Source organism: Diachasmimorpha longicaudata, chromosome 2, assembly GCF_034640455.1.
Source record: "Diachasmimorpha longicaudata isolate KC_UGA_2023 chromosome 2, iyDiaLong2, whole genome shotgun sequence".
Lineage (NCBI taxonomy): Eukaryota > Metazoa > Arthropoda > Insecta > Hymenoptera > Braconidae > Diachasmimorpha > Diachasmimorpha longicaudata.
In genome coordinates, this window is record NC_087226.1 from 12,516,306 (window position 1) to 12,530,336 (window position 14,031).

The 14,031-nt window shown below is 40.9% G+C and overlaps 1 protein-coding gene across 1 annotated transcript; it reads right to left on the reverse strand.

Moving 5' to 3' along the window:
* Positions 1–1,897: 1,897 nt before the first annotated feature.
* On the reverse strand, positions 1,898–13,055 carry LOC135159828 (mediator of RNA polymerase II transcription subunit 15-like). The gene is made up of 3 exons (XM_064115907.1): positions 12,917–13,055; positions 5,869–6,059; positions 1,898–4,402 (listed from the first exon to the last, which is right to left on the reverse strand). Exons 1-3 carry the CDS (start codon positions 12,936–12,938, stop codon positions 2,513–2,515), a joined length of 2,103 nt encoding a protein of 700 aa, XP_063971977.1. The 5' UTR covers positions 12,939–13,055; the 3' UTR covers positions 1,898–2,512.
* Between the last annotated feature and the right edge of the window lie 976 nt (positions 13,056–14,031).

Below are 14,031 nucleotides of genomic sequence, written 5' to 3' on the forward strand. Positions count from 1 at the left end.
CTGTCAATTGAATCCCGCCTCGATAATTCGTCGTGCATCTCGCTGTGTTTTTATTCGCATATGAATATTGACTTTCGTTCCCGATGATATTTAATTGGGTGGATTTTTTATCCAACGGACGTGGTTGATTCGATACACTTTGTTATTTTTCACGGTCCACGTCAGACCGATATGTCAGGAAATTAATCCAGCTCTTGTTTGTCAGTGAATAAATATTATGATAAATCCGCTCCTTGCGAGGACTTTCATTTTTTCATAAGAAAAAAATTGAGAAAGAAGGTCTAGTAGTGGGATGAATTAAATAAATAATCAATAATTGGTTTTCTCCACTCACATCTGAAATAAATTACATAAAAAACAATCGTTTCCGAACCAAAAAAATTCAATATACATTCGTTATGTTGATTATTTCATTCAAATAAAGTTGACGTATTTACTGTTATTTAATTGTAAATTGAAAAAGACGCCAAAATTACGATCCAATTTTGTACTGCTCGTAATGATTTTGAAAATCATGTAATACAGAGAATCGTAAAATTTCTCATCAGGAATTGTAATTGTCTGGCAACCAGAATCCTTGGTTTTTTCGGGGAAGCCTTCTGGTATTACCTTTATTACTCTCCCATAACTGGGTGAGAACAGGGGGGAAATAAAAATAAAATATGCCTGTGTTGCGGAAAAACGAGATCGTAAAGCTGGGTTATGAGTTTGCAAGGTGTAGCCACAGAGTTCTCAGTGCATACCGACGATTGTGGTGGCCTCATCAATCTTGTAATCAGGGAGCTGAAAGGGATCATGGGGATTCGGGAATACTGTGCACATTTCGCAATTCACTGCAGGAACATTGAAAATAAAGAACAAATAAGCCATGCAATTCACGTGGGCTAATGACGAAATTTCTTTTTTTTTCGCTGTTAAGTACATGTCAAAATGTCTTTCATCACTGTAAAAAACACGCAATGCTGACATGTTTGTTTTTTAATTGGACGCGTTGTAATCCGTCAAACTTAAGTTTTTTTTATTTTCGTTATTTTTAACCAAACTTATTTAACTATAAATATCATTTATCATTTTTTTGTAGGTGTATTTCTTGGATTTGGTTGGAATAAGAAATTTTGCATTTATCTGCCACAATAATCAAGACTGTAAATCAAAGTTATAATCTAAATCGATTGTAATATTTGTTACAACATCGCCACAGTTATTACTTATCATTACCATCATAATCATTAATGTGGCAATAGCCGAGAAGGCCGTTGAATGGACACACATACCCCAGAGTATTCAGCCACTTATTAGTCATAATTTTCTCCGTGTTTTGTGCACATTGTCCATTTCTCGAGCCACATGCTCCGTCTGGTACAGCTGTACGTTTGAAAAATAACCATTATGCAGTGCGACCCTCCACGATGTTGAAATGCCCACAATTCATTCTCTCGCACTTCGGCAGAACCGGATTTAACTTACCCTCGAGGTATCGAACAAGAGATGGATAACAGTTTGGAAATAAAATTAAATTAAATGTATCTGTAGCCAAAATAACTCCCCGTCGCTCACACACAAGGTCAGCGAGAATGGGTGGAGTTCCCTTGAACATATTTTCAATGAAATCATCAATTTTTTTCATTGTTAATACTGTTACATATATTAATTGGTGTTTTTTAGAATTTCTCTAGAACGTAGTCTACAGACGTTCTGATCTCTCGTTGAACCCTCGATGCGATTACCCCACTTATCGGTGCTATGTCTCGTGGTCATTGTTAATGAAAAAATGGGTAAATGGGTGATTAAAAAAGATAAAATGATCATAGACCTCATAGACCTGACAATAAATTTATAATCCATCATCATAATTCTTTAATGAAAATTCTCGCATTAAAAATAATAAAATTCCATCTGCTCCTGACATTTCCAACAGTTTTATTAGTTAAAACTCTAATATTTACAACATGTGTATAAATTAATTAAAAAAGAATACACGCCATTGAGCGCATGGCCATAGAGCCGGCATTTATGGCTTTCAATTTTTATAAATCATTATAAATCATCGGGCGAAAACTTTCAATTTAATAGCCTCGCTTACACGATTCAGGAAAAACTAAAACAAAATGTGCTCGTATTAAAAAAGATCGAACAATAAACACCACCGATGCTCATCAAAATCAATTGCATAATATTACACCATGAGTCAAGAATAGTAGTAAAAAAATGGAAAAACGAAGGTGGAATGATAATAGTATCCAGATAATCAGATTGTGATGTAACGAGTACAGGATAACGCAAAAAAAATCAACTTGGAGCTAGGCATAAATAAAATTACGATTGACGTTAAACTCGAGTGGATGAGTCTCACTGACATGGTGATCCCCCTGTCGGATGATTTCATCACAATTTTCCTACCTCCATCGTCTCATTCCAGATGAATTCACCCGACAGAAGTCGATTCCATTTGTATCAGTGCTGATTGTCATCCACGAGCGACCATAATGATCAAACATCAACATTGATTGGATTACTCTTGTGGTCTTCGATTTCCGTAGGTAGCATCAAGGGGTACAAGATAGGTGACCTTATCACTGCCCTCACTCTCGCTCCCCTGCTTCAGGATGGGTCTCTGTCCTCTGACGGGTCTTCGCTGGTGACGTAGGGCATCATCGTAATAGGCATCAGGTCTGGCTGTTTGCTTCTTCACGTAGTAACCAGTGGTGTTCTCTAGGGCATAGTTGGGCTGTTGAGTTGGTCTAGTGACTTCAGGAACAGGGGTGACGGTATATCCAGCGTGGATCAAAGCATCCAGATCGCTCTGCGTGAGAGGCTGACCTTTCGCAGCAGGAATCCTGATGATCTGAGAGTTTCTCTCTTGATCTTGTTCGATAATCTCCTCGATGGTGAGAGACTTGACGGGAGCTTTCTTGCGAAGGCCTGATTGAGATACGTAGATCTGTGAGTTGTTGGGAATCTTGTGCTTATGAGCCTGACGTGGCTGATTAACATCGTCCGGTTTGACAGCTGCACGAGGAACGTAGGAAGAGCCTGACGCCTGGTATTTGTGGACCTGATCGTTTGTCAGATAGCTATTTGGAGGCAGAGGAGTGCTGTTCGGAGAAGGTAATAAATACTGGATGACTGGGGTGTGTTCAGGGTCACGCTTTCGAGCCTCGTCTTGAGCGCGAGCAGCAAGCTGCGCTTCCTTTTGAGCCTTAGAGCGAGCAGCTTGATGAGCCTTCCAGAGAGCCAGTGCCTGAGCATTAGCCAGTGCTTGTGCTTGTTCCTGTGCTTTCGCCTGATTCTTCTCGAAGTTCAATGCGTAGATATGAGCATCTTCTTGCGCTTTAAGATGTGCTGCCTGCTGCCTTTGAAGAGCTTTTATTGCGTCACCATGCGCCTTGTATTCAGCGGCTTCTTGGACTCGTCTAGCTTCGGCCGCTTCCGCGGCAGCCTGCGCCTTCAATTTCGCTCTGTACGCGGCCTCGGGATCTTTAGGATGCAGTTGCTCCTCGATGTGCTCCCTTCCTGCTTCGCTCACCTGCCCCTGATTGATTTGCTCCAGTGCGCTCTGCTGCTTGAAGCGATCCTCGACGATTCGGATCTGCTCAAAGGCCGCTTGCTGGTGTCTCTGATGAGATGCTTGACTGATCTTTTGGAAAGCCAATGCTTCGGCTTCCGCTCGCGCCTGAGCTTGAGCTTGTGCAGCAGCTTCAGCCTGATGAATGGCGGGGTCGGCATATTGAGGAGCGGGTCTGTAAGGTTTTCTCGGTTGAACGTACTGCTGATACTGCGGCTCCTCCAGTGGTCGGTAACCCACGGGGACGTGTTGGGGTCCTTGATATCTGGGCTGGGTGGTTTCGATGTGATACTGCTGATGATTTGGCGCCTCTTGGGCTGGCTCAGCTGTTGGCTTTACCTGCTCATACTCCGGTGAATAAGCCAGAAGCTGTTGAGAGTACTGTGGATATCCCTGTGGTTTGGGCAGTCTCTTGGGCTGCGCCTGTTGGAGTTTGAATTCCTGGGCTTGATTTGCAGAGACTAATTGAAGGAGCTCTTGCTCGAAGGTGCCGAGCTTGGGCTCATTGTATCCAGCGGGCACCTGATACTCCGCGTGTGATGTTCCACTTGCACGGAGAAGTGATTGTGCTTCTGCTCGATTATGAGCTTCCAATTGTGCTTGGTACTCTGCCTGAGCGTCAGCCTGTGCTTCAGCTTGTGGGTGAAGGGTCAAACGGGGACGTGGAGGGGAAACAGCTGGCACTCGCTGATTTTGGTAAGCCTGCTGGAGACTTTGCTGCTGTCTCGCGTAGGCTGGTAGCCGGCGGGGTGGAGGTCCTGATCGAGCTGGTTGGGTGTACGGTTGCTGTTGAGCGGATGTGTATTGCTCGACGAGGGCGAGGTACTCGGGGGACAGCTGAAATATTGCAGAACTACTTGTAACTTTTGAGATTTAGAAATTAACTGTGTGACCTTCAGCTGGGGAAAGTCAGGATTAGAAGGTTGGCAGGATGTGTTGCTCATCATTACGGGTAAAAATAACTAGATAGAGTAGGAATTTTCTGACTGATCGATTATAGTAATTTGCGGGGACACTCATGGGATTTTGATTGAAATGGTGAATTATCTACGCATATATTCAGGGGTTTATTGCAATTAGAAATCAACTTTCTCTGGATTCTACTTTCTATCTTCATGAACTTGACTTTATGCAATCGCTCTTCATCATGCTATTGACTCTCAAGTGCAATTCGTGGATAATATCGTGTCTTCCTGATGAACATATGGATGATCATCCGAGGGGAGAAGGTAATGCAACCTGTCTGTCCACATCCGTTCTAAAACTACTTGCATAGCCACTATCAGTAGATACAGTTCCCTACGACTTTTTGATCCGCTCTAATGACTCAGCCCCCGTAACAGTAAATGCAAGGCCGCTAACGAAATTGAAAACGCCGCGGCGCTCACTTATAATCGACCGCCTCGGGGGAAACACACACACACACATGCACATTTTCAACTAAAGTCATTCCTATTTAACGAGAAGGGGGGATTTTACACTGTTCTATGTTTAGCGCTGGGTGTGGTATTACCGGTTCGAGATTCGCGATTAGAAGGCGAGCAAAGTCGCCCCGCTGGGTAGATATAAAAAAATATACAAATGTTACGCAATCAGACGACTGCGTGGCATTAACACCGTTGGAGTTTGAACAACAGAGCGATTGAACTCCAGACTTTTTCGAGAATTCCTTAACGACAATTACTGCATTCCAACTGTCATAAGAACATTGGATTTGAAATAATTGTCGTTGAGGAGTTGGACATTAGGATTTCTCCGGAATTTTTCGCTATCAACTTTTCATTGCTCCCTAATGAAGTTTTTTATTTCTAATTTACTAGCGATAATTTCGCAATGACATCAGCCCAATAATTTATTTGAACAGTTAAAAATCATTAGCTCAACCTTGCTCTATCTCGGCATAATTAAAAAAATATTTACATCCGTTAACGGATAAATAAATGCAAAGTTTGAATAGTAGAAGTGGACTGATGTCATTGCAACAGCCACTGGGCCATGTACGTGTTATGTGCAAGTTATGTGCATAGAGTGGCCGGTGAAAGATCAACGAACGGGGCCAACTACCCCAGTTGTAGTTTTGCATGAAATTAAAAAGAAACTGACGAAAAAAAAATGTGGAAAAAACATTCCTTCACGGTTGTCGAGTGGTGTTACAGCGGCAATAGGCGGCCAGTGGTCACGGTTGAGAGATGTAAGACCGTTAAAATTCGCATGCAAGCCTTTTATGTGGTGTAGTGGCATTTACTCGATTTTCCTTTGTTCTCGGGTGAATTTTGGAAGGGGGGGATGGGGGAGACAAGTACCTCTCGAGCATCATCGCCGTGACGAATTATGTACTGACTCGGAGAAGCTCCGTAGACACCGGTGGCAGAGACGGGTGAACGTTTTGATGGGTCTTTCACGTCGATTTCAAGGAGGACTACGTCATCCTTTGATTGTTTGGCGGAGGACGGGGATACTGATGCTTCTTTACAGGCTGCTGTGGCCAGAAGACCTGGAAGAGAGAAGACCCTAATTATTTGAGAATCTGTAACTGCTACGGTTTTCATTGTGTAGAAATCATTGACTCATTGCATGAAATCAGTCGTCACCTTTTGTTATTGCAAATAATAGAGTGTAAAAACTGCACTCAATTTCCAACAATTTCATTCAATTGAAATTAATCATTACCACATCAGCCATCGCAATAACCATGAATTTTCAATAGAATAAAAATGCCTGGTAGGATAAAATTTACCAACTCTTTTAGAATCTTAATTTATTCTTTTGGAACGATATTGCTAATTGTAGAAAAAAATCGATTACCCACTTGTCCTATTCCCTCATATTCTCAGATATTAAGGATGAACGGAGAGAAGCCCGGCCATAAATCGTTATGTGCTTGCAAATCATTGAGCTTCCCCAACGATAATTACATAGAATGGACCCTCGGGAAAGTGCTTACGCAGGGAAAGCCAATAGTGTGTGCATTATGTAGCTCTATATGCCAAGTTTTCCCACGAAATTTAGCATTGGTGGACTAGTTATGCTCCGGGTATGCGCAGTGCTCTGATCGTCGGCGTTGATATTGTACTAGTCTAACCGTATCATTAAAGCCAGTGCAGGTAATTAATACTCAATTACTGAGCAGCCGGAGAGTCGGGCGGTCTGACGTTGAAATTTTTGAGGGATTTCGTAGTGCTCATAACTCATTTAAACATTTCTTTTACTTTTATCGTTATTCAATTTTTCGCGAATAATTCACCGAGTCGAGTTTCAACAGCTGTTAATTATTTAAATGAGGGATTGGGCAAGGGATACTTGCACCAACAGCTTCGGGAAGACGGGTTGACGGGCGAATTTCGCAACAACTGCCTACTGTTTAATTAGAGTAGTGGCCAAGTTCTTCCCCGGAAGTGACGGAATTATTAGTTTCCCACGACGACGCCTCGAAAACGGAAATTACAGTGGTACTGAGACATACACCACCTGTGTAACTTGGGTGGAACGATGAAATAATTGTTCCGGCACGATTCCCATAAATCATCGATAAGCATCGGCAATCTGGCAATTTTTTTTTCTTTATTTTCTGGGTTTTTTCTCTCGTTTCCCTGGAGGTCCGAGGCGCGTGAACCGGAAGACTTTCACGCGATTGATTCAAATTGGTGCTGGAGGACTCTGGCACGTGGACGCCCATTTGCATCTGGCGAAGCGATTGAAAGGCACTGGGAATTTCTAAACATCTTCGATTTTGTTTTTTTACAGGTGAGGAGAAAATTGCGGAGCAGTTGTGGATACACGCGGGGAATTTTTATCGCGACCTATTGATGATTCGAAAATGAAATGGAATATTTATTGGCTCTGTGGCCGATAATCGGAGGAACCCCATTATTTGATTATAAATTATCTTTGTAAGTTGTTGATAATTTCGTTGTCTACTATAATTTAATTTTCGTTATAATATGCATTGCCGAGAGAGATTGCAGCTATTGATCGACCGCCAATGAACATCTCGGTGGCTCAGACAATATAATTTACAATACAAAATACCCCTGGGGCCCTTCTGACACAACTCAGCGGTTTCCTCTTGAACACTCACACGTTGCAGATAAGTAATAATCATCCTCGTGACTGTGGAAAAGGTCACATAAGTCGCGCGTTTGACAACCCAAAGAACCCCGGGTTTTTCTTCGAACATTTTAGCCTCTGTCGTCTGTTATTGGCTCACGTTCAGGGGTTATGCAACACGTATGTCTGTATATTGGGTCGTTGGGTATCCTTTTCAACCCTCCGGCTCTTTCGCTTCGGTTTCTTTGTGCGACTGGGATCCGAACGGGCCGAATGATATCATATTATTCGCAGTATTCAGCTTGAATTTATGAAAAATTTTCGAGGTAACGCAGAAACCGAATACCTCCTGCTGAATTCCGGGTAGAGTTATACATTTCTAATAAAATATACATGTTTATAACCAAGGGATTTGCACACGGAAAGGAAAATTCAGGAGAAATTAACGGGGCGTTTGGTAATAGTGTGGGGTTTTGGTTAGTGGAAAAAAATTGAAACTAAACTAAAGAGTACGGTAATTTCTACTGAATTTTTCTCTCCGTCTATTAACTCACCTTTGTGAATCACCTGTCGTTATAAGATTTTTTTCCACTCGTCAACTCGTAAAACCGATAATTATAAAAACTCAACAGATCTGGTGACAGATAATTAGCGGACTTGCTCATACTACTTTTACCGGAGATTTTTGCGCACGTGCGTGTGGATTTATACGTCATCGGTGTCTCTGGTGATTGTAATTCGCGAAAGTCAACACTCGAAACACTGATTCCACTCATGCGTCGCCCAATCTTCGAGTGCTTTGCGCATATTTTCTCTGGATAGTGGCCATGTTCAAGGGGGGTAAGAAAATTATTAACAAATTCTCGGGCAAATGCAGGCACTCGACGCGTGCTACCATTTTACACTTTATGGGGTTATAAAAATTTTACGGTAGGGGGTTATCTAAGAACACTTATTTGATGGCTTCACTCGATTATTTTTATAGTACACCGCGGGCTTTTTTTTTGGAATTCGTAATTTACGACAACGGGAATTCTGTCATGAGATCAACAGATGTTTTGTAAAGGCATTTGACGTGGAATTTCTCAATCGACGATTCATTTTTCAGATTGGAAATTCCACACTTACATGTATAGTCCAACAGCTCGGTAATGTTAACAGTAAAGTGCACGGAGAGAAATTTTTTATTAAATTATTTTTCACTTCAATAACAGTGTATCATGAGTCATCGTTCGCTCAATTCCGTACGAATTAATATACGATGATTAACTTTTATTCTAGATTGGAGAAATTTTATTCTATGAAATCCGTTTCCGTCCAATTATTTTTACTCTATCGTCACTGGAATTTTTATCTTTATCAGAATAAAATTTCTCTAGTCCAGAATACAATTTGATTATCATATATTAATTTTTCATGCGTTTCTAATAACTAAAATAAAAATGGGGCAGTGATAATTCATGATAATTTCCTTCGATAGAGTAATACTCCGGAAGAAAGATTATTAATGTTGGTTACTCGTACGCATAAAAATATCAGTCTTAAGGACATCTTTTAGAAATGTGGGACAAATGTTTTTCTACGAGGAAAATTGTGTTTATTTGAAAATGGACAAGCAAATGATGCACCGTTCAAGGAAATTCCCCTGACACACCTAATTTCCATTGTCAGTACAGTTTTACCGCTTCGCTACTGAACTGATGTCTTAATAGGTTATAACTCATACGTATGGGCGCTTTGTTGAGGGTACGGGGTGTATCGGAGAGGGAATAATACCTATGAGAGTATTATACATCATGCAATAATTCGTCCGGATTGGGAAACTGCGGGGAATTGAGGAGAGGGCACCCCGTGTGATTCGGATGAGCGTTGGGCAAGATCCTTTCCCGCGTTAACTAACTCAGTGCTTGGGAATATTTCGACTTTCGGGATTTCATCAGGTTTTCGTATTAAGAAAAAGACAAAGCCCATTCATTGGATCAGGGGAGTTGCTGAGGGAGACGAAATCGAATGACACCGCAGCTACAAAATTACACCGATGACTTGAGAGATTTCGATGACTTCGTCCAATTCATTATTCAATCGAAGTGATTCGAGTGAAATGAGGCATTTCGACATCACTCGAGTTGATGATGCAGGTGATATTGAAATTTAGTGGAAATTCTGATTTCAAATGATTTTTGCAATGCCTGCACGTGATTTCACTGATTGCAAATTACTTTGTTTCACTGGGTGTCACCCTGACACCCTAGAACTTTGTCGGAAATAATGATTTCGAAATTTTATACTCTGTCCGCTGATGAACCTGAGAATTCACCCAACGTTTCCGATTTCTTCTCTTCGATCTCTATCAAGATCCCCGGAAATTATTTGTTACCGCGAATTACGTGGGGGGTTCCGTAATTTTTCCTGAATGTTTCTCTTTGTGCGTCAAGTGCAGTAAAAATTTGGAAAGTATCCCAACGACACTGTACGCAGAAGAAAGTTCAGTGCAGCGAAAAGAGAGCCCTTGCCCCTCTTTTTCACTGGTGAATAGGAAAGTCTCCAGCGGTTATAGGAAGCACCGAGATCCCGCGTCCGGAACGAAACGGTGAGTCCCACACGTAACGGGATGTAATGCAGTGGCCATACACACCGGTGTGCCCCGTTGGAGACATTAATTGTCTCTTGGGTAGACGCGGAATTCAATTACCGGAGAGAGACTCGTGCCACTGCGGGAGCCACGACACTCGTCATTATCACGCTGAGAAATCGAAGAAAAAAAACATTACTATCCATACGTGTTTACTTGGGGAAATTGCAGTCGTGATTGTAATATTTTTTTTAGTCTCCAATTTCAGTTGTTTTGCTCTCTATAATTTCCGTGTAATCGAATTATACATTGATGCGTGCTTTGATAGAGACCAGCTTTCGATCGCCAGTATCGCACTATCGATTGGAGTGATTTTCATGGGTCACGTCGCATAAAAAAAATAGGAAATAATAGCTTGAAATTGAAAAAAGATTGGGAAATTTCATTCTGCCGAGACAGTCTGGCTCAGTTCATTATTGAAAAATATTGAAAGTAACATGCGTTCATTCGTCCTTTATGCCAATTTTTTATTATTCCATAGAAGTGAAAAAATGAAGGCGATGTGCGTGCAAATTCCGCGAACAGTTTTCCACGTCCTTGCAACTTCTTTGTCTCCTCCCCCTTCCGTCTCGCTATACCTTGCCAGGAGGTTTCCTTCGACCGATATTTCACACACCCCGAAGGTCGTAAAGTTCTCAGAGAGGATCAAGAGTGTCCCAGGGCGTATAAAACCCTTTTCGTATATTTTTTTCTTGAATTCCCCGCTGATAAGATAGCTTCCAGCATTCGACTGAAATATATCCTCACATATTGCTTGACTAAAGAGATAAAAATGCCGTGAAAGCTGTCTCCACATTTTAGACATTAATTTATCATCATGATCTCAACTTTTTATTCTCCTTTTCATTATTTTGAGTGAAAAAATTTCTACAAATTTGTCTACCCGTAAGGATCGTTGCTGATAGGAGATCGAGCATTTCCGGTACAAAATCGCGTGTGGAGGCAGAGTGACGCCCGCAAACGAAGAAAACCGCCGGTCACCCACACCTGATGAAGTGAATCGCGTGTTCCAGCAACCTGGACCAAGAATGGACCCACTATGCCAGCCTCCGAGGCTGGTTAGAAAGGCAATCGGCTGGCGTACACATAGATACGAATTTATTTAAACGTTTCGAACGTACCATGTTTTTACTATGAAACTCCCTATGTTCCGAGAGATCTACGAGTCTGTCTTTCTCAATAGTGCATGGAAAATGCATGGGATTTCGGCCTCATTTCATATTTCAAACTACTTCACCCGGATTTTTTACTCCTCTAGACATTTTGTGGGGCATTGACAATTATTGGCAGTAATTTTACGTAATTTTAAGAAACAAGCCATGATTTACAGAGTTTAGAATCGGTAATCGAAGTCATTTAATTATTGAATTCACTAACGATATGACGACAATCTACTTTTTGTTTTTGTGAAGACAAAGTGAATTAAAAAAATCATTTGGATGATCTTTCCAGATAAACAATTAAATGTGATTTGAAATTTCATTTGGAAAATAGAAAAAAAATTTTATTTTTAATTTTCTCTTTTATATTTGCTGTTCAAGGTAATTTCAGGGGTGGTCGTAATCCTACTTTTGCCGATACCTTGGTAGAATTTAAATAGGTTATTGGACCATTCATCGATTTTAGTGGCGTTTTTTCCAACTCCTTGAGATAAACTTAAACATTTAAAATTACTGTCCGCAACTTGACGGAAAAATAAATTTTATCTCATTTTTTTTCTATCGTCGTTGATGATAATTTCAAAGGTCATAATGATCTATCACAAGATAATTTTAAGCGATTTGAATAGTTCATTGAAGCCATCCAATTGTGGCAACGGAAATTTACCGTTCCGGTTAATTTCATGCGGTCATTAAATCATTTCTCCACTTTACGACTTGAGTTCCAACTAAATAATGTCCATTTTACCCCCGAAACCCCGTACACCCGGATGTATCGGCGATAAATCTATACTACTGGATCTAACAAAGTGTCCCCGATGTCGAAGTTAATAAAAATTGAATAAAAAACCATCGGCGGTTTTCATTTTTACGAGGTTAAACTCGGTAAAAGTAAGACAGTGTTACAGTAAGACGCGAACGAGGAGAAAGTGTATGGGTTATATACCAGTTATCCACACCGAGGGGGAAAATATTTCCCCTTCAATTAAAATGCGAATAATCCCGAAGACACTGAACTACAATAGCTCATTAATGTTTGAATGATGAATTGACTTAATAAAAAAAAAGTCAATGAAAATTGCGGAAGGAAGAACGACTGGATTACACCGTCGGAAATTGTTTGTTTGCACATGCATGCGGGGTTTTTATGTAAAAGCGAGAGTATCGAGCTTCCGGTTGAGTGGGTTTCTAATGCGGGTAAAAGTGCCAAGTAGTTTGCTGTGTCATTTTTTTTATTTTCCTGATCAACTTTTGAGAGAAATGACAACGCGACCGCCCTCATCACCCCTATTGTCCCTTCAATCGTCCATTGATTCCCTCATGACGATCAACTACAGCCCTTTGTGACGATTCTACTCACTCAGTGGTACACAACACTTGGTGATAACATTTTTCAGATGAAAATGTCACTTTTCACTGAATTACACTGGTCACACTCGGGACTGTTGAACTCAATGAATTGACAGCGGGAGGGGGCGAGGGGGTGGATATTGATACTGGGGTCGCACTCACCTGCGAGGATAAGTAGCCACATGATGAACAAATGGGTGACGGAGGCGACGAGAGAATGTTCGGTGGAAGTAGACAACTCCGGGCTTTATAGAACCCAGGGGAAAGGCCGCGCCCGATCCGGACCAGGTGGGGTTGCTTCGACGGGCTTTTCCGCGGTGGTAGCTATTTATTTTCGGTTCAGTTGAGGGGTATTATGGGGGAATTATGAAGGGAGATGAGATAGACAGGAGAGGCGCCTAGTGCATTATGAGAATTTGCGAGCTGCGGAATTGGAAGAGTTGTTTAGATTGTTCGATTTGTGAATAATTTATTGAATTCAGCCGGACGACAAAACATCAATATTAATATTAATATTCTTTAATTTCCATTTCTCCTTAGACCTGATTATGTGCAAATTTTTTAATGCTTTCTCCGGGAAATATTAAACAAAGTAATTTGCAATTTTCCATCGGTTTTTGAATAATATTTTTAGGGAATAGATGAAAGAGAAAATTGGTTTTGCTATCATTTCAGTAATGAAAAGAATAATTAAAAGGAATAATCGATATGTACGGTATGTGTAGGACAGCTCATTGATGGCTTACCCTAGCGTTACCTACTCTACTCAACCCAGCACAGCTCATTCCCTCTGTTTCCCGATAATCAGTGGTAATTCAAACCCGGAGGTTATGAATCAAGAGTTCCGGCCCAGACTCGGCGAAATTTAATGCAATTAAATTTTTTCCCCGGCGTATCAATCCTACTAAAGGTATATCATATGTACTTCTGCATTGTTGTCAAGGACGGCGAGCAGTTGGGAAAGACTGGCGGAACTGTGGCAAGTTAATACACCCGTCGCTAAAGTAATACACCCGGATAGTGCACATGAGAAACACTAACGTAACAACCTTTTGTTTTCTAGAGGATATTTGTCAAGCAATTCCGGGAATTAAATGCATATGCACGAAAAATGAAAGTTTTTTATTTTTCTTTTGCATTTTCAGGCCTATCTGATCTTATTTTAAATGGACAAAAATATTTCACAAAATTCTACAATCGATAAATAATTACATCCGTGAAGTATTTTTTTTTTTTGCAATAGATAAATAATTATTCACTGCAATTGAATGATCTTC